The sequence below is a fragment of the Oncorhynchus nerka genome, linkage group LG13 (assembly GCF_034236695.1).
Source record: "Oncorhynchus nerka isolate Pitt River linkage group LG13, Oner_Uvic_2.0, whole genome shotgun sequence".
Taxonomy (NCBI): domain Eukaryota; kingdom Metazoa; phylum Chordata; class Actinopteri; order Salmoniformes; family Salmonidae; genus Oncorhynchus; species Oncorhynchus nerka.
Window position 1 is genome coordinate 42693406 of NC_088408.1, and position 21691 is coordinate 42715096.

The following is a 21691-nucleotide window of genomic DNA, read 5'->3' on the forward strand; positions in this document are numbered from 1 at the left end:
CAACCCTGTTCCTGGAGAGCTACTTTCCTGTAGGTTTTTAGAGTGAAAACCTATAGGACAGTAGCTCGCCAGGAACAGGGCTGGTGTACAAACACATTTTCCATGAACTTTCTAATACAAAAAATATCTGTCAACACTGCATGTGAATGGCAGGCTGTTGAAGCTAGATTAGTGCAATGCTTTTCACTGAGAGTGAGGGTGCATAGTGGTGCATCACCACTATTGTTTCTGCAATGTCACAACAGTGTTTTTTTTTGTTCTGGGTCAAGCAGACATGTAGCTGCCATCAGGAGAGAAACCTTAAATGTAATGTGTCAAGTTTCAATTGTAGTAACATTGTAAATAACACATACTTTTGCCATACATTTTGAATGGTTTATTTAAGCAATAAATCATGAGGGGTTGTGGTATATGGCTAATATACCAGGCTAAGGGCTGTTCTTAGATACAGCCCTTAGCCCTGGTATATTGGCCATATACCCCAACCCCTGAGGTGCCTTATTGCTATTATAAACTGGTTACCAACGTAATTAGAGCAGTAAAAATAAATGTTTTGTCATACCTGTTGTATACGATCTGATGTACCACAGCTGTCAGCCAATCAGCATTCAGGGATCGAACCACCCAGTTTATAATGCCAAATTATGTATTATTTGTGTTGCACCAGATGAGAAACATGTTATAAAGAAGTGAAGAAATTCAGAAGGATCACAGTTTAATTCTTATTTTGGTAGCAATGAGGTGTGTGGGAAATGCAACAGAAAACACAACCTCCCTACCAACAAAAGGCGCTACATAGCAATACAGAACAATAACGTGCTTACAGTATTTTACACATGGAATCAAATCAGGTAAAGATAATATCAGAATATAGTATATGCTACAACACTGTGCATTTCAATTCATCATATTGGACTATGTGGACAATTAGACTACCTCTCTGCAATGGATTATTTTCCAGATATCCTATGGCATTTGGGGTGTGATTCTGGTCGTCATTAGACTTGTTGGCGGCAATGTTAGAGACGCAAGAAAAAATCATGTGACTTGTGGTTTGAATTCCACACTGGCTAATCTAATTTTGTGCTTATTCCCTCTCCCCCATCCATCTCCATTACAATATACACTGCTAAAAAAAATAAAGGGAACACTTAAACAACACAATGTAACTCCAAGTCAATCACACTTCTGTGAAATCAAACTGTCCACTTAGGCAGCAACACTGATTGACAATACATTTCACATGCTGTTGTGCAAATGGAATAGACAACAGGTGGAAATTATAGGCATTTAGCAAGACACCCCCAATAAAGGAATGGTTCTGCAGGTGGGGAGCACAGACCACTTCTCAGTTCCTATGCTTCCTGGCTGATGTTTTGGTCACTTTTGAATGCTGGCGGTGCTTTCACTCTAGTGGTAGCATGAGACGGAGTCTACAACCCACACAAGTGGCTCAGGTAGTGCAGCTCATCCAGGATGGGACATCAATGCGAGATGTGGCAAGAAGGTTTGCTGTGTCTGTCAGCGTAGTGTCCAGAGCATGGAGGTGCTACCAGGGGACAGGCCAGTACATCAGGAGATGTGGAGGAGGCCGTAGGAGGGCAACAACCCAGCAGCAGGACCGCTGCCTCCGCCTTTGTGCAAGTAGGAGCAGGAGGAGCACTGCCAGAGCCCTGCAAAATGACCTCCAGCAGGCCACAAATGTGCATGTGTCTGCTCAAACGGTCAGAAACAGACTCCATGAGGGTGGTATGAGGGCCCGACGTCCACAGGTGGGGGTTGTGCTTACAGCCCAACACCGTGCAGGACGTTTGGCATTTGCCAGAAAACACCAAGATTGGCAAATTCGCCACTGGCGCCCTGTGCTCTTCCCAGATGAAAGCAGGTTCACATTGAGCGCATGTGACAGACGTGACAGTCTGGAGATGCCGTGGAGAACATTCTGCTGCCTGCAACATCCTCCAGCATGACCGGTTTGGCGGTGGGTCAGTCATGGTGTGTGGTGGCATTTCTTTGGGGGGCCGCACAGACCTCCATGTGCTCGCCAGAGGTAGCCTGACTGCCATTAGGTACCGAGATGAGATCCTCAGAACCCTTGTGAGACCATATGCTGGTGCGGTTGGCCCTGGGTTCCTCCTAATGCAAGACAATGCTAGACCTCATGTGGCTGGAGTGTGTCAGCAGTTCCTGCAAGAGGAAGGCATTGATGCTATGGACTGGCCCGCCCGTTCCCCAGACCTGAATCCAATTGAGCACATCTGGGACATCATGTCTCGCTCCATCCACCAACGCCACGTTGCACCACAGACTGTCCAGGAGTTGGCGGATGCTTTAGTCCAGGTCTGGGAGGAGATCCCTCAGGAGACCATCAGCCACCTCATCAAGAGCATCGCCAGGCGTTGTAGGGAGGTCATATAGGCACGTGGAGGCCACACACACTACTGAGCCTTATTTTGACTTGTTTTAAGGACATTACATCGAAGTTGGATCAGCCTGTAGTGTGGTTTTCCACTTAAATTTTGAGTAATGACTCCAAATCCAGACCTCCATGGGTTGATAAATTTGATTTCCATTGATAATTTTTGTGTGATTTTGTTGTCAGCACATTCAACTATGTAAAAAAAATAAAAAATTAATAAGAATATTTCATTCATTCAGATCTAGGATGTGTTATTTTAGTGTTCCCTTTATTTTTTGGAGCAGTGTATAATATGAGTGCACATATCAAGTATATATCCACCATATGGATATGAATAAATACAATAACTGCCAGAACATAAAATCACTGTACAAACTCACAATACAGCTCCAAGACTCTCGGGCAGTATAGAAATATATTTGATATCAATTGCACAATACAGCTGTTAAACACAAACTGTGGTCCCTATATTATGCAGACAGAGACTATGAAGGCTAGTAGTTGGCTAGTTGCTAACTGGCACAGGGACTCCTCTGAACTCGGTGGATCTGAGGAGTGGGTCAGAGGATTCTTCTTTCTTTGCTTCCAGCCACCATGTCGTCATTTCACCTTTTCCCTTTACAAACAAAGAGCAGTATCGTTGATACAAAGAAACGGAGGCTAAACTTGTAGGTCATACACCATCCAAAAGCAGCATACTGTATGCCTGACATGTCTGACAGCCTATCAAGACCAATGAATGTTGTTTTGCTTTTTCTCTCTCCTGAGAAAGGGGCTGTATTTGGGGAGCATGTGTGTGTCCTTGTAAATACTAAATGAAGGCCATTAGGGTTGGTAAGGGACAAGCACAAAGCAGCTGAGGCCGCTCCCTAATGGAGACATGCAGTCTTTCAATGAGTATGAACCTTGGGCCCCATCCCATGGGATCCACTTGCCCCCCCCCCCCCCCCCTCTCTGTCCACCCTCTACTAACTCCCTCCCTCCCTTCAAATCAAAGGTCTTCGTGACTGCATGAATACCAGCCCATGAGACGGAGGGGGTGAATATAATACATTTTTGTTTTTGGCAAGATTTCTACAGCAACCACCATGGCCAAGTCAAAAAATGTCCTTAACATAGCACACTCTTAGCACACCACTTTTTTTTAACCGACAATAGCAGTTCACAGAACAGACAGATAATACTATATTGTAAATTTGCTAACTAGGAGCATTCTTAAATTAGGTCAAACTAGTAGTGTGAGAAGGTGATATGACAACACTATTGTTGGATACAGTTTGTATTTCATAGACCGTCTTGCATATGGCCACTGTCTTTCCCAAACAACGACCATAGGAGTTGTCAAAACCATTTTTGGGCAAAGACAATGACCAGGAGTTGACAAGACAGCACAAACAGATCTGGGACCAGGCTAGATTTTCTCCTCATTAACCCTTGGCAACTGTGTCCTTATCGATACTAATGAGTGGGAAATGGCTGATTATCTTACCTTGACGTTTAGTGATCCTCGGCAGATCAGAGTGTAACCTCCCAGTGTGTTTAGCAGGTCAGCAGTGGCTCCACTGACCTGGATCTTCAGAGCTATGGACAGAATCACACTTTGTTTTATACTAGCTGGATTATAAATGACAATCTACAAAAGGCAAATACAGTGTTAGAAAAGTAACATTGTACAACAAGTAATTCAGTACTACAAAAGTAATGTTGTGCATCCTGCCCTATCACATGAGAAATAATATATTTTCATGTAGTAGCCTAAAAGCCACTGTTTCACGTTTTAAAATCACTGCCGCACGAGGGTCACTGTTTTCTACCCTCATTGTCTTTTTTTGCTTGGTTCCGAGGATTATAAGAGCTCAGTGAGGAGAACGTCTCTCTCGTGATGTAACCCCTCTGCAGGGTGCTGAAGAGCACAGACAGAGAAAATCCAGCTTGGCATAAAGGCAGAGGGGCTAAATCGGTGCCCCACCAATGGCAACCTCAGCTGCCACCCAGCCCATGAACAATATGCTCAACCTTAGCCAGGCTGAGTGATCTGTAGAGTCAGTTGGCCTGTTAAAGACCCTGAATCAGATAAAGAATCAGAATATTTCACTGTTACTTTGGCCTACAAACTGCACTCTCACAGAGTTTAAATTTATATACTCAAGGGTTGTATTTGATCTTTGAGTACCTTCGCTTGTTGATTCCATCCGCGATGCTGTGTTCACTGTATCACCGAATAAGCAATACCGTGGCATTTTGGTTCCCACGACACCAGCAACTACGGGTCCTGTGGGGATGTATTTGTATTTGATTTATTATGGATCCCCATTAGCTGCTGCCAAGTCAAAAAACATTACAATACATTCATAACAGATTTCACATCATATTAACCGTGTGCCCTCAGGCCCCTACTCTACTACCACATATCTATAACACAAAATTCATGTGCACATGTTTGTATAGTGCGTATGTTATCGTGTGTTTATATTCATGTGTCTATGTTTGTGTTGCTTAAGGTGTATTTTTTATCTGTTTCTTTCAAATATTATTTTACTGCTTGCATGAGTTACTTGATGTGGAATAGAGTTCCATGTAGTTATGGCTCTATGTAGTACTGTGCACCTCCCATAGTCTGTTCTGGACTTGGGGACTGTGAAGAGACCTCTAGTGGGGTATGCATGGGTGTCCGAGCTTTGTGCCAGTAGTTCAAACAGACAGCTCGGTGCATTCAATATGAAAATACCTCTCACAAATACAAGTAGGATTTAAACATGGGAAAACACACATTTTTTTATTTCAGATTGAATACATAGCACAAAATAAATGTACATTCCGTTAGCAAAACTGCCTAACATTTCAACAAGGGCAGACCAGATGCAACTGAGTTAGATATTTTGACCATTATTACCAATTATTACAATTATTCCACTCAAACAGTGAGACATCACAAGGTTTGTATTCAGTAGGCACAACCGTGTGCCCTAATGAACATAGCCCAGTTGGACTTGTTTACCTGAGTGTATGCCAGCTCGTATCCTCAACTGCGTGGTGGGTTTGTGTGGGATTTTAAAGGCATGGCAAACATTGACCAGACCCAGAGCCATGCTGGCGATCTCCCCCGCATGGTTTATGCCATTCTCATTGGGAACACCAGAGACCACCATGTCTGGAGGGGCAGACACATTTAGATCAATCTTGATATCAATGCCCAAACACACACACATGGAATGGTGGACAGACAAACTAACAGACAGAAGGATGGACAGATTGATGGAGACAGACAGGCAGTCACAAACAGATGGATGGAAGCAGAGACAGATTCTTTGCCATCATACTTACAAGCGTCTCCTATAGTCTCCACCTTGTAGACATCATAATTATCAATGATGTCATCAAACGTGGTGTAGAGCTGATTTAGAAAGTCCACCACCTGGTGAGGAGTGCTTGAGCCAGAGAGCTCTGTGAAACCCACAATGTCACTGCCAACAAGGAGAAAGAAATGTTACTCATCTCTAAATCTTTAACTTGAAAAGGTAGACAGTGACAGCTGGGAGGGAATCTGGATAGAACTCTCTTAATGTATAAATAAAAACCGAATTCAACACCTCCATAGGACAAAATACATGAACTAATGTGGATGTACCACAATACTGCACTCTCTTATGACTAGAGCCAAGAGTTTTTCCAGATCACGTGACCTGATTAGGAAAAACTCTTGGCCCTACAAATGACACCTGCCTGAAGTAGACTGTGGCATTGGAGTAGCTCTGAGCCTCTGCTGTGCGACCCTGACGAAGGTCATCGGCCACCGGCTTTGGTAACATACCTGGTGACAAGAAGTAACTTAAGATTCAAAACATTTTCCTGCCTTTCAAACTGTTTCATTCAGGAATTTTGTTGAATGTAGATATGCTGGTCATTGGTGTAACCAATGGCTTTGTATTCAAACAACTCTTTCTCTTCAAAATGTTAAAAACAGCATTTAGCAACATCCAATGTATTTTGGGAGCATTTATGTTGTCATTGTGGTACATTCTACTTCTTTACCACTAGATGACAGTGGAGGCAACACCACAGATAATACACTACATGACCAAAAGTCTGCTCGTCAAACATCTCATTACAAAATCATGGGCATTAATATGGAGTTGGTTCGCTTTTGTGCTATAAAAGACTCCTCTTCTGGGAAGGCTTTCCACTAGATGAACTAGAGGAACATTGCTGCGAGGATTAGCTTCCATTCAGCCCGAGCATTAGTGAGGTCAGGCACTGATGTTGGGCGATTAGGTCTGTCCTGCAGTCGGTGTTCCAATTCATCCCAAAGGTGTTCGATGGGGTTGAAGTCAGGACTGTGCAGAGCAGACCATTTCTTCCACACCGATCTCGACAAACCATTTCTGTATGGACCTCGCTTTGTGTATTGTCATACTAGCCCGAACCATGAAAACAGACCCAGACCAATATTCCTCATCCACCAGACTTTACAGTTGGCACTATGCATTGGGGCAGGTAGCGTTCTCCTGCCATCCGCCAAACCCAGATTTGTTTGTCAGACTGCCAGATGGTGAAGTGTGATTCATCACTTCAGAGAACGGGTTTCCTCTGCTCTAGAGTCCAATGGCGGTGAACTTTACACCACTCCTGCTGATGCTTGGCATTGCGCATGGTGATGTTAAGCTTGTGTGTGGTGCTGTAGTTTTATCCAGAGGCAGTTTGGTACTCGGTGGTGAGTGTTGCAACCGAGGACAGATGATTTTTACGCGATACGCACTTTAGCACTAAAGCGGTCCCGTTCTATGAGATTGTGTGGCCTACCACTTTGAGTCTGAGCTGTTATTTGTCCTACAAGTTTCTACTTCACAATACTAGCACTTAAAGTTGACTGGGGCAGCTCTAGCAGGGCTGAAATTTGACCAACTGACTTGTTGGAAAGGTAGCATCCTATGACGGTGCCACGTTGAAAATCTCTGAGCTCTTCAGTAAGGCCATTCTACTGTCATTGTTTGTCTATGGAGATGTCATAGCTGTATGCTCAATTATATACACCCTTTAGCAACAGGTGTGTCTAAAATAGCAGAATACACTAATTTGAAGGGGTGTGCACATACTTTTGTATATATAGTGTAAGAAGCCATATCGTGGACCATTTGTGGTTTCATGTACTTACTGTATAGCAAACAGTCTGTCTTTTGTTTCTCTTGGAGAAGATCCTGTGTTCTCTCTGCTACAATGGCCTCTAAATGCTTACTGTACTTTTCCATCTAGAATTGTAACAGACATCATGTTATGCAGTGTACGTATAAGAAAATATACTGTATGTTGCTAATTATGAAAGCAGTTCCAGAGATCCATACACAACAGATCTCCATTTAGATCTAAAGTCCACATTATTTTATATTACAGATTTGTGATATTCATGACATGTATTGTGATAAACATAATAATCAGTCTGCTGATTTTCTTTCTCCAAATATATAACATTTTGACTGGGCTATATCTGGTGGAAGGATGAAATAATATGAATAAATTAATCAAAATAACGTTTTTAATGAAAATATGTCAATCATTATTTGAATATGTTGGTAACCCGTTGTAAAAAAGTGATAATGCCCTCGAAGCCAGTGTTTGGAGGATCTATTGGCACGGTTTGACCTCGACTTCGTCTCAGGCCTAACATTGCCCATGCCAATATATCCTCCAAACACCGGCTTCGAGGGCATTATCACTTAAAAATGATTTATGATTAGTGAATGCCTAATGTAGTTAGGCCTACTTCTCCCGATTAGCTGAAATCGTATTTTTCAAAGCCATTTTAGCTGTTACGCTAAACCGGGGGAGAACCAGGGGAGAATGACTGCCCCCCTTATTCAATCCACGAATTTCAAGGCCGACCGGGGTACTTCAAGCATTGTTTGCAGAAAACAGGATCCCCCATTATAGTGAAGGAGAAAAGGGCAATCTAGAAAGAAAATGAGTTCACATGTACAGTATGTGGTAGGGATTAACCATGGGCAGGAAATGAAAAGGAAGTTAGGAAAGGAATCTCACTCAGAAAGGAGGATAGGAAAGGGAGCGCAAGCTGCTTCGGGGCTGCACCTGGATGCATCTCCAGGGAGGCCCAGGCTAAAGGCAGTGTTTTGAAACTTGCGAGCAAGTGTTTGTGCTATGAAACTAAATAAATACTGCACTCTGACCCACAAAATTGGTTTGCTAGATTAAGGATTGTGTATTAAGAAAAAGTAAGGAAAGGGAACTTCAAAACAATATGTAGTTTAATTGAGATTTGCAGCTGTTGGTAAGTAATGAATTTGTTAGCAACTGAAATAACTTACTCATCCTTTAAGTGGCCAAATGTTATATCATAGCATTACCAGATTCATCATCATGTCCACAGGGCTGACTTTGTGTGGGTTCATTTTATCCAGCATCTTCTTCACCTGCTCAAAAGTCGGCCTTAATGTGACATTTTGAGACCAGCACTTCTTGATCAGCTGTTGAAGTATTAGAGTAGAGATACAAAAAAAAAAAAAAATTGCATCTTTGGCACACTTACAGTACAACTAAAGGATTTTACCCCAAAACTTGAATGGTGACATACACAAACATGAACAAAGAAAGACAAGGTAAAAAAATATTTGGGTGTAAAATGCTCCTTAAAGTGCTTAAATGAATAGATCTGAATCATTGGACAAAGTATATTAAATAATAATCCAGGGCAAATGTCAGTGGATTTTGTCACAGACCTCACAGTAATCTCCCCGGTCAGGACAATCAGTATCCGATTTCCCAGCTTTCAGTTCAGGCAGGGAAGGACGCCACATGATATCCAACTTCACGCCCTCTGTTTGGTCCTGTCGGAGAGGTGTTCATAGAAAAAAATGTTAAACAAAAACCTAAGCGTGCCTGGTCAAAGGTCATTATCATTAGTATTATCTTTGTATCATACTTACTGAAAGGAGGTCAGAGCGAGTGGCAATCTCAACTAAGATGATAGAGTAGCTGGGGAGGAGAAGACACAGAAACCATTGAACACATCTAATAACACCAGATCATACAGATGGTATCACCATATCCCAGATTTTTCATGCATGCTCTTTTATAGCCTACATGTCTGAGACTCAATTTAGCATAGCATAAAACTACTGACGTATAGTAAATCACTTTGGATGAAAAACAAGCAGCTACTGTTGTGCTGATTTAAACAATATGTCCATGGTCTAGTATTTAAGTCATTACCATACCAGCATAATAATATTACATACAGTAAATACAATTGTTATCACCAGGGTCGGGCTTAATTCCATTTCAACTGTAAATTCACGAAGTCAAATTTGAATTTCCCTGATTACTTTTCAACTGACTGAATTGAAATGGAATTAGCCCCAAACATGGTTATCCCCATGGTGCAACTATATAATAGCTGTCGCAGTTGGGCTACAGTACCTGTAAATGTCAGCAGCCGGAGTGACATTAGAGCTGCTTCCCAGGAGGACCTCAGGGGCATAGTATATACGGTAGGTATCCTCACAGTGGAACCCATTACTGACTACCTCAAAGTCATCCTTTCTGTAGGCTGTCAGGCCATAGTCTGGAACAACACAGGATAAATTCAATTTTCAAATGTTTTCTTTTGCTTTTTTACTGGTCCTGTGTACTCACTAATGTAAACCAAACATAATATGCTACAATACAATAACATTTTAATTGTCCTTTGTGAAATAAATGTTGTCTTTTCTTTCTTATGTTGTTCCAAATCTCTGAAGTTTATATACACCAAATCAATTTGAACTCAGTTTTTCACAATTCCTGACAATTAATCCTAGTAATAACTCATTGTCTTAGGTCAGTTAGGATCACCACTTTATTTTAAGAATGTGAAATGTCAGAATAATAGTAGAAAAAAATATTTATTTCAGCATTTATTTATTTCATCACATTCCCAGTGGGTCAGAAGTTTACATACACTCAATTAGTATTTGGTAGCATTGCCTTTAAATTGTTTAACTTGGGTCAAACATTTCGGGTAGCCTTTCTCAAGCTTCTCACAATAAGTTGGGTGAATTTTGCCCAATTCCTCCTGACAGGGCTGGTGTAACTGAGTCAGGTTTGTAGGCCTCCTTGCTCGCACATGCTTTTTCAGTTCTGCCAACACATTTTCTATAGGACTGAGGTCAGGGCTTTGTGATGGTCACTCCAATACCTTGACTTTGTTGTCCTTAAGCCATTTTGTCACAACTTTGGAAATATGCTTGTGGTCATTGTCCATTTGGAAGACCCTTTTGCGACCAAGCTTTAACTTCCTGACTGATGTCTTGAGATGTTGCTTCAATATATCCACATAATTTTGCTCTCTCATGATGCCATCTATTTTGTGAAGTGCACCAGTCTCTCCTGCAACAAAGCAGCCCCACAACATGATGCTGCCACCCCCGTGTTTCACGGTTGGGATGGTGTTCTTTGGCTTGCAAGCCACCCCCTTTTTCCTCAAAACATAACGATGGTCATTATGGCCAAACAGTTCTATTTTTATTTCGTCAGACCAGAGACCAGACATTTCTCCAAAAAGTATGATCTTTGTCCCCATGTGCAGTTGCAAACCGTAGTCTGGCTTTTTTATGGCGGATTTGGAGAAGTGGCTTCTTCCTTGCTGAGCGGCCTTTCAGGTTATGTCGATATAGGACTCGTTTTACTGTTGATATAGATCTTTTTTTAACCTGTTTCCTCCAGCATCTTCACAAGGTCCTTTGCTGTTGTTCTGGGATTGATTTTCACTTTTCGCACCAAAGTGCGTTCATCTCTAGGAGACAGAACACGTCTCCTTCCTGAGTGGTATGATGCCTGTGTGGTCTCATGGTGTTTATACTTGCGTACTATTGTTTGTACAGATGAACATGGTACCTTCAGGCGTTTGGCAATTGCTCCCAAGGATAAACCAGACTTGTGGAGATCTACACATTTTTTCTGAGGTCTTGGCTGATTTCTTTTGATTTTTCCAGGCACTGAGTTTGAAGGCAGGCCTTGAAATACATCCACAGGTACACCTCCAGTTGACTCAAATGATGTCAATTAGCCGATTTTCTGGAATTTTCCAATCTGTTTAAAGGCACAGTCAACTTAGTGTATGTAAACTTCTGGCCCACTGGAATTGTTATACAGTGAATAATAAGTGAAGTAATCTGTCTGTAAACAATTGTTGGGAAAATTACTTGTGTCATGCACAAAGTAGATGTCCTAACCGACTTGCCAAAACTGTAGTTTGTCAACAAGATATTTGTGGAGTGGTTGAAAAACAAGTTTTAATGACTCCAACCTAAGTGTATGTAAACTTCCGACTTCAATTGCGACTTCAATTATATATACTTGAAACAAAATAGTGTCAGCTGCAGAGGAGTTCCTCTGGAGCAGGTTAGGGGTTAAGTGCCTTGCTCAAGGACACAACAGTAGAAGATAAAGTCATGTTGAGATATGGTGCCTGCCTACACACTCCTACAGAGGGAAGTCTTAATTGTATCACCTGAGATTTTGCAAACCCAGCGGTCGTCAATGACGCAATTCCTTGAGTGAAGTCTGCCATGAAACATCTTGTGTTGGTGGAGATAAGCCATTCCACGGGCTATGTCAGTAGCAAAGGACAACCTGTGTACAAGCATAAATGAAGAACACAAAGAACATAAATGAAGAACACACAAAAAAAATGGTTCTATTACATCACGGTCCCAACACATATTGAGCCTAGTTCTAGACTAAGAAGCATGTTTAATGGAAATGCTTTTAGAGCAGGACTAGGTTAATGTCCAGGAAACCGCCCTACATAGTGCAGTATTCTCTCTTCAGACAGATGGTAGAAAAAGCTGATATCGTGACATTCACCTGAACCCCCAGTTGATTGGCACATCCTCATTCAGGAGGACATCAGCCAGGCTTCCTTTGGGGCAGTACTCAGTGATGATACTGACGTAGGGGACCTCAATGGAACCACCAATAAACTTGGAGAGATTTGGGTGATCCAGTTCCCTAAGGAAAAGCAATGCCATATCTAGAAATTAGTTGTCAACGAAGGTGAATTTATTTGAAATAAACCAAACTTTGAAATCACCGTGCCGTTGATATGTTGTTGAAATCTAGGTTGAAATGGAGCCAAAGAGGGCACTTTTGGTCATTGACTGCAGGAAAGGTCTACATAGGGTTATGTGTTTACGTGCTGCTGTGCGTTTTGTTGCCAAACTTACTTTGCTACCTGACAACTTTACGTTTTTTACTTTTTAATTACTGTTTATATTTTTTGTTTTTCCCTCACCCAACTTTTTTCACTGCAGACGTTTTTCTGGACATGGTTCGTCAGGACTTCCAACAGCCGAAGCTAAGTAGTAACATTAACATGATGCCTTCTAATTGCAGTCGCTGTACTCATAATATACAGGAGAACGATCGCCTTACGGCAAGGATAGCTGTGCTGCTAGCCCAGCTTCAGACGCAATCGTTAGGCAAGGGTAATTTCAGTGTAGAAAAGGATGAAACAGCGTCTGTGCCACCAGTAAGTACAGATGGTAATGTTAGAAGTATAAATCCCCTCGCATGGTCCCCGCAGCCAGACAACTTTCTCATGGCTTCTGGAGGGAAATGCTGTAGGAATGGTCAACCGGTGTCACTCATTCAGCCGACAGAAACTTTCAACCGGTCCCATTAAGCAGCAAGTCGGAGTCAGAGGCTGAGCCTTCTCTGGTCTCTACTCCTGCAATACATACCTACACGTACGCTACGGTCACAAGACGCAGGCCTCCTAATTGTCCCTAGAATTTCTAAGCAAACAGCTAGAGGTAGGGCTTTCTCCTATAGAGCTCAATTTTTATGGAATGGTCTGCCTACCCATGTGACAGACGCAGACTCGGTCTCAACCTTTAAGTCTTTACTGAAGACTCATCTCTTCAGTAGGTCATATGATTGAGTGTAGTCTGGCCCAGGAGTGTGAAGGTGAACGGAAAGGATCTGGAGCAACGAACTGCCTTTGCTGTCTCTGCATGGCCGGTTCCCCTCTCTCCACTGGGATTCTCAGCCTCTAACCCTATTACAGGGGCTGAGTCACTGGCTTTCCGGTGCTCTTCCATGCCGTCCCTAGGAGGGGTGCGTCACTTGAGTGGGTTGAGTCGCTGACTAGGTCTTCCTGTCTGGTTTGCCCCCCTTTGGTTGTGCTGTGGCGGAGATCTTTGTGGGCTATGCTCGGCATTGTCTCAGGATGGTAAGTTGGTGGTTGAAGATATCCCTCTAGTGGTGTGGTCGCTGTGCTTTGGCAAAGTGGGTGGGGTTATATCCTGCCTGTTTGGCCCTGTCCAGGTGTATCATCGGATGGGGCCACAGTGTCTCCTGACCCCTCCTGTCTCAGCCTCCAGTATTTATGCTGCAGTAGTTTATGTGTCTGGGGGCTAGGGTCAGTCTGTTATATATGGAGTATTTCTCCTGTCTTATCCGGTGTCCTGTGTGAATTTAAGTATTCTCTCTCTAATTCTTTCTTTCTTTCTTTCTTTCTTTCCTTCTTTCTTTCTTTCTTTCTTTCTTTCTCTCTCTCTCTCGGTGGACCTGAGCCCTAGGACCATGCCTCAGGACTACCTGGCATGATGACTCCTAGCTGTCCCCAGTCCACCTGGCCGTGCTGCTGCTTCAGTTTCAACTATTCTGCCTGCGGCTATGGAACCCTGACCTGTTCACTGGACGTGCTACCTGTCCCAAACCTGCTGTTTTCAACTCTCTAGAGACAGCAGGAGTGGTAGAGATACTCTCAATTATCGGCCATGAAAAGCCAACTGACATTTACTCCTGAGGTGCTGACTTGCTGTACCCTCGACAACTACTGTGATTATTATTATTTGACCATGCTGGTCATTTATGAACATTTGAACATCTTGGTCTTGTTCTGTTATAATCTCCACCCGGCACAGCCAGATGAGGACTGGCCACCCCTCATTGCCTGGTTCCTCTCTAGGTTTCTTCCTAGGTTTTGGCCTTTCTAGGGAGTTTTTCCTAGCCACCATGCTTCTACACCTGCATTTTCTTTCTGTTTGGGGATTTAGGCTGGGTTTCTGTACAGCACTTTGAGATATCAGCTGATGTAAGAAGGGCTATATGATTTTTTTTTTTTGATTTGATGTTAATTCAACATGCTTTTGCTTGATGGGATACTACTATGTGACTTTTATCAGATCTTCAGTAAGTGATGAAAATGTTGCATGAGATCAATCAACATATATATACTCTAGGTAATTGTGTCTGTGTATGGGGTTTTAGGAGTACACACGTTGTACTCACCTCACTTCTTTCACCTCCCTCCTGATAGTTTTGGAGAGGGTGAAGTGTTTATTCTGGATGTGTTTCACTGCTACAGTCCTTCCATCACTAACCAATAGAAAATAATGACTTTTTTTTGTTATCAAGAAAAACAGCAAACTTACTACACGTTGACAGATGCAAAGCAACAGGTGTTAAAATAAACATTAGTTATACAAATAAAACTATGTTCCTCATACAATAATTGTCTGAGAATATAGTTGACGACTGATAAGTGCACATTGGATAAGTGCATGTACTCCGTTTTAAGTGCATTGCAGTGCACTAGTTCTGAATCAAATACATTATTATCAATAGCCGTGAATATCTCTGCATGCTCCACTTTAGAGCAGTCCCAGGCCGCAGTACTTTCCCCCTTTAACTGTGTAATAAATATCATGCCTTAGACATGTGTTATGCAGTACAGTGTTCAAGTAAGACATCTTACTAAATGGCAGGTTGGATGAAGCTCTGTTTGAAGGTGGTGTTGACCACAGTGCAGACAGTCACGTCTGTAGTTCGGCTCACACTGGAGTTACTCTTCACCGGCTGGAGACTGGCCGTACTGCAGAAGCCCATGTAACACACTTTACCTGTGTATGCCAAAAAAGATGTAAAAGACTCCATTCCCCGGATGGCAATTTGTGTGCAGCATTGAAGAAAACATGTTTGGATGCGTGACATGCTCTTTTACATGAATTCATTTGCTATATTGTGCGAGATATGTTAAAGAAACAAAAAAATAATCCTGCAAATTACAATTGTGAATGCTGCAAATTACCATCCCTGGACAATAAAACCAGTGGTATGTGAACTCTTTGGAATTATCTGGATTTCTGCATAAATTGGTCATAAAATAGATCTGATCTTCATCTAAGTCACAACAACAGACAAACACAGTGTGCTTAAACTTAATAACACACAAATGATTGTATTTTTCTTGTCTATATTGAATACATAATTTAAACATTCACAGTGTAGGTTGGAAAAAGTATGTACCCCTAGGCTAATGACTTCTCCAAAAGCTAATTGGAGTCAGGAGTCAGCTAACCTGAAGTACAGTCATTGAGACGAGATTGGAGATGTTGGTTAGAGCTGCCCTGCCCTATAAAAAACACTCACAAAATTAGAGTTTGTAACTCACAAGAAGCATTGCCTGATGTGAACCATGCCTCGAACAAAAGAGATCTCAGAAGACCCAAGATTAAGAATTATTGACTTGCATAAAGCTGGAAAGGGTTACAAAAGTATCTCTAAAAGCCTTTATGTTCACCAGTCCACTGTAAGACAAATTATCTATAAATTGAGAAAGTTCAGCACTGTTGCTACTCTCCCTAGGAGTGGCCGTCCTGCAAAGATGACTGCAAGAGCACAGCGCAGAATACTTCATGAGGTTAAGAAGAATCCTAGAGTGTCAGCTAAAGACTTACAGAAACTCTGGAACGTGTTAACATCAATATTAACATCTCTGTTGACGAGTCTACGACACGTAAAACATTAAGCAAGATTGGTGTTCATGGGAGGACACAACGAAAGAAGCCACTGCTGTCCAGAAAAAACAACATTGCTGCACGTCTCAAGTTCGCAAAAGAGCACCTGGATGTTCCACAGCTTTACTGGCAAAATATTCTGTGGACAAATGAAACTAAAGTTTAGTTGTTTGGAAGGAACATACAACACTATGTGTGGGGGGAAAAGGCTCAAAAATGAAAAATGAATTCCCAAGTTTATCAATACATTTTGCAGGAGAATGTAAGGCTATCTGTCCGACAATTGAAGCTCAACAGGAGTTGGGTGATGCAACAGGACAATGACCCAAAACACTGCTTCAACAGAAGAAAATACGCCTTCTGGAGTGGCCCAGTCAGAGTCCTGACTTCAACCCGATTGAGATGCTGTGGCATGACCTCAAGAAAGCAGTCCATACCAGACATCCCAAGAATATTGCGGAACTGAAACCGTTTCGTAAAGAAGAATGGTCCAAAATTCCTCCTGACCGTTGTACAGGTCTGATCCGCAACTACAGAAAATGTTTGGTTGAGGTTATTGCTGCCAAAAGAGGGTCAACCAGTTATTAAATCCAAGGGTTCACATACTTTTCCACCCTGCTCTGTGAATGTTTACATGTTGTGTTCAATAAAGACATGAAAACATAGAATTGTTTGTGTGTTATTAGTTTAAGCAGATTGTGTTTGTCTATTGTTGTGACCTAGATCAGATGACATTTTATGACCAATTTCTGCAGAAGTCCAGATAATTCCAAAGGGTTCACATACCTTTTCTTGCCACTGTATGTATTGAACTGCATTGCATAAGCAAGCAAGCAAAAGAGTTCACCTGTTTGCTTTTTTCACTTATTTTCTCTTTCATACGTAAATTCATCTCATCTTACCAAACATTATATTTTTATAGTTGATAATCCAGCTTTCGTCCCAAAACATCTTCTGTTTCTGGTACTGGAACCACTATAGAGAAAGAGAGAAGACATCTATCAAAAACATCTGCATTGAATGAGAATGATTTGCCTGGTCATGACCAAACTCTGAAGTGAGTTTGTTTTGTGCCTGGTCTGGATGCAAGAGAATATAAAAAAAGTAGTATTGTTTGGTGTATATGTTTTGTTTGGTTTCTCACCACCATGGTTAAGATGAAGCCACCGAAGAAGAGTGTGACGGGCAGTCCGATGGCCACCTTGATGGTGATGGACATGGGGCAGGCACCACAGTCCGCCGGGCATGTGAGACAGTTCTCCTCCAGCTCGCAGACGTCATCCCCACACACTGAGATACACACAGACGCACACAGACGCACACGCACACGCACACACACACACACACACACACACACACACACACACACACACACACACACACACACACACACACACACACACACACACACACACACACACACACACACACACACACACACACACACACAATCCCATGTAACTATTATGGCACAAGAGTGCCTTCAAATAACTACTGGGAACCTGGGAAACCAGCTGGCTCATCAATAACATTAGCGTGTCAATCTAAGCACCAAGAAGAAAAGATTACCACTACGACCCAGGCTAGAGTTTAACACTTCTGTGCAGCAACAACATCCTAATGTCTGTATTTTTCCGCAACAAATAAAGAACAAAGTTTGGTGCTGAGCCTTGAGTAGCAATAGCAGTTTTGCATAATAACAAATTGATACACTACTGGTGTTAGCAGCACACTGACCTTGAGCACTGACAACCAGCACCTTGGACTCCAGAGCTGCATGCATATGTCCAATTTTGATATGTGCAATGACTGAGGTCACTCCTACATGAATCAGAACCACCTGGATGGGACCGTGATTAAAAACTCAATTGTCAGATAGCTACCAAAGCACATAAAGACAACATGAGCACTATTGTTTACTACTACACTTAACACAGTATCGTGCCCATACTGGCTTGGATATTTCTTTTCACATTGTCCTTTTCCGCCCAATTCCAAAAACAATGGTGGATGCTTAACTAGGCCAGAGCAGTACAGCTTGGTTTGGTTCAGCTCGGTTCGGCTCAGTTGTGTGAATAGCCCTTACATTTACTTTGCAGTGGTAGGTACCTTTGATGTCCAGAACTTTTGGCTCATCTTTCCTGCTTTGGACACGGTGTGTGTCACAATCTTCCCGTCATCAGGGATCCACGGGCCACAAATACCGCCATGCCTCTGTGGGGGCGACATGATTGGGTTAGCATCATAATCAAAACCAATCTAAATCCTCCAATCTTCCGCAATGTTATACCATTGTACTCAACAAACAGTGATTGGTGGGTGGGGGAGAGAGAATGAGTGCTAACATGCAGAGATGGACAGTTTTTTCTGTTACACCTATTTGAAATATGTATTTCAATGACTTCTGACAATTTTGAAATTTGTTTTACTCTGGGCTGAACTACACTCCAATGGATTTTGTAACAAGGTACTTTTGAGAGCTGTAATTTGTATTTTCAAAGTACTTCTGTATACCATTTTTATTTTGGATCACGATTTTGTGGCTCCCTTTCACACTACATTGGTATCAGAAGTCTTATGACACTATTGTGTGAAAGAGTGTCTGTTAAATGAACTAAATGTAAATGTACATGGTACATGGTAAATGGTATGTTTATTTTCACACATACTGTACATTTAGCAGACATTCTTATCCAGAGTGACTTACAGTCATGTCACAGTCAAAGCAAGTAAAGGTTTCTGTAACTGTTACTGAGAATGTTGTTGCTGTACGGGCCGGCTATTTGCAAATGTATTTCTTTATTTTAAAATGCAAAATACATGTATTTTAATGAAATACATTTCAAAATACAAGTATTTTGTAGTTTATTTAGATGCATTGATCTTCAATGTATTTTGTAATTCTTTACCATCCCTGCTAACAATACATTCAGGCCTCTGATGAGACATACTTGAATGCCTTTAGGTCCTTTGCACACAAATCAAATGTTTTAATGTCAGCAGCAAGATAATGGGCTGGCCTCAGGCCTCAGTGTATCTGTAAGGCTCTCAGCTGCCCATGTAAAATAGGGCAGCTTTTCCTCACACACAAAAGCAATTCGAAGGGACTCCAAATGCTACTGTTGCTACCATTATCTTTTTTGTATGCCTCAAGCCCAAAAAGTTGCTTAAAGTCAACCCCTATAGCCCCTACCCTGGCCACTTGAGTAGACCTAAAAGTGTTGAATAAAATAATAGAATAGCATTATTGCCCATTTGGTTTGACCAGAAATGTATCTTCTGTCTATTTCCCAACAACTTCATACATACACATGTTGAGAGCTATGCCCCTGGATAGGTGTTATAATATGATACATACCATTCAATCAGAAGGCAAAGTGGAGGCACAATATTACTATTGCTCACTCTTATCTAATCCTCTTACATATATCAAGTAGCCTAGCCTGCATCTGTCTTCCCCCTCAGTGTACTTTCATCAGACTGGCAGCGACCCAATACAGACAGGGAAGCCCAGGATCATGTTCATTAAGCCATGAAACAGAAAACATTTTCAAACGTTCTGAAATTGAAAACAAAAATGAACATTTCTTATTAGACAAGTCCATGTAGTCTCTCCCTGTTTCAGTCCGTTTTCTTACGTTTAGTGCCCAATGAACACAACCTAGATTTTTAGGGTGACAGTACTGACCATGAGAGCCAGAGGGCAGGAGTGAATGTTGGCATGGTAAATGCAACAGTTGATCTCGTTGGCGCTGTTCCAATTTGCGGGACAGTCGTGCTTGTCACAGAACCTTTTGGCTTCGGAGGCGTTGCTGGAGAGTGGTGGGTAGATAGACAGATAGATCTTTACAGTCTGTTTAAACAGCAATTATGTACAGTATCTAAAGGCATCCAGATATGAGGCTACAGTAAAACACAGGAGATTCACGGGTAATATATTTAAAAGGCCCTATAGGATATACTTGGTTACCTCAACAACTTTTTACACAAATGTTGACTGAGTAATGTAATGTAAATTATATCTTTACACTAGATTGCGAAGATATGCCTCAAACATTTCTATTATAGATTGGACTTTTCAGTGTACACAGTAGATGGCAATCTCTAGATTGGATGCACAGTAGATCTACTGTGTACACTGTAAGGTTCAATCTATAAAGTAAATGTTTGAGTATCTTTCTTGGCATTCCCATTCCCAGTACATTTTTAATCTTCCTCATGTTGTGGTCATCAAATGTACGGACGGATAGGCAGGGAGTGAATTACAGACATTGGCTTACCTGAACTGGAATATTTTGTTTTTGACTGCATACTCGTAGAAGTCGTCTGATGCCGTGATGGTGTAGGTGACATTGAACTCCTCCCCGTCCGTCACTTTCTCCGGTGGCCGCAGCACCCACGACATCTCCAGCCCTGGACACACACACACACACACACACACACACACACACACACACACACACACACACACACACACACACACACAGACAGACAGACAGACAGACAGACAGACAGACAGACAGACAGACAGACAGACAGACAGACAGACAGACAGACAGACAGACAGACAGACAGACAGGCAGGCAGGCAGGCAGGCAGGCAGACAGAGACACACACTGTTGAGGAAGGACTTTTTGTGTGTATTCTCCAAGATAAGGAATCCACTGACACCAGAAATCATCAAAGCAATATTTCTGCACTTTCTGACCATCAAATTATTAGCACTACAACAACAGCCCGCCTTCCCTCCTTTCAGTCAATTCCACACAATGAATGGGGTTGGACTTACCTCCACAGTTGATCATGTTGTAATCATTAGGGCTATCTAATGGCCAACAGTCATACTCGGTGTTATCCAGATCATGCCAGCAATCGACAACCTACGTGCAACAGATTAATCCATCAAAAAGCTTAAACAAAGTATAGTATATAAAGTAAATAAATAAAACAATAAAATAAAAAGTAACATTTTTGGCCCACCATCGGATTTAATGTGACCTCACATGTGCGCTCAGACTCAACACTAGCCTGTTTGGTAATCTGTTGGCAAAATCAAAATTCAAAGAAAAGCAGTGAATTCATAATAAAATGCTATTTAGGTAAGTGAGGCAGCACTCACTGAGAAAATCACCCTCTGATGTAACTACCCCATATAACAAACAGTCACCACAGATAGAGAACATCAGAGCAGGTGACAAATGTACTGACTAAGGATATTAAAGAAAATGTACCTCACAAATCTTAACCAGACTCAGACATATGGTGAGCAGCCCTGTTTGCAGACAGACACTTCTAGCCAGAGTGCAATCTACATTTGCCCGGTGAAATGACGCAGGTCATGTCTGCAGCCACAAGTGTTTCTGACACGACAACAAAAGCAAGGGTGTTCCCTCAACAATAATGAGCATATTATTTTTGTGAACAAAATCCAAATGACATTCGCCATGGTGTGGACGTCTGTATGCACTAAGATGCTCAG

The 21691-nt window shown here is 42.0% G+C and overlaps 1 protein-coding gene across 1 annotated transcript; it reads right to left on the reverse strand.

The window, feature by feature from the left end:
• Positions 1–698: 698 nt before the first annotated feature.
• LOC115140427 (atrial natriuretic peptide receptor 2-like) lies at positions 699–21343 on the reverse strand. Its single transcript, XM_065026978.1, has 21 exons — positions 20493–21343; positions 19901–20024; positions 18322–18426; positions 17950–18052; positions 17357–17502; positions 17115–17187; positions 15171–15315; positions 14705–14791; positions 12275–12418; positions 11919–12040; positions 9848–9992; positions 9355–9403; positions 9148–9255; positions 8776–8895; positions 7443–7665; positions 6130–6230; positions 5744–5897; positions 5418–5570; positions 4593–4691; positions 3909–4000; positions 699–3035 (listed from the first exon to the last, which is right to left on the reverse strand). The coding sequence occupies exons 1-21, from the start codon at positions 20921–20923 to the stop codon at positions 2925–2927; spliced, it is 2835 nt and encodes a 944-aa protein (XP_064883050.1). The 5' UTR covers positions 20924–21343; the 3' UTR covers positions 699–2924.
• Between the last annotated feature and the right edge of the window lie 348 nt (positions 21344–21691).

What these genes read in the sequence shown, in the direction of transcription:
- LOC115140427 (XM_065026978.1), bottom strand. Translation starts at nt 20,923, where the DNA reads ATGGTCAGAAAGTGCAGAAATATTGCTTTGATGATTTCTGGTGTCAGT. An exon ending in AAAAGTTCTGGACATCAAAG is followed by an intron (nt 18,053 to 18,321) that starts GTACCTACCACT and finishes GGTCCCATCCAG; the next exon opens with GTGGTTCTGATTCATGTAGG. An exon ending in ACTTCAGGCAGGTGTCATTT is followed by an intron (nt 5,898 to 6,129) that starts GTAGGGCCAAGA and finishes TAACATTTCTTT; the next exon opens with CTCCTTGTTGGCAGTGACAT.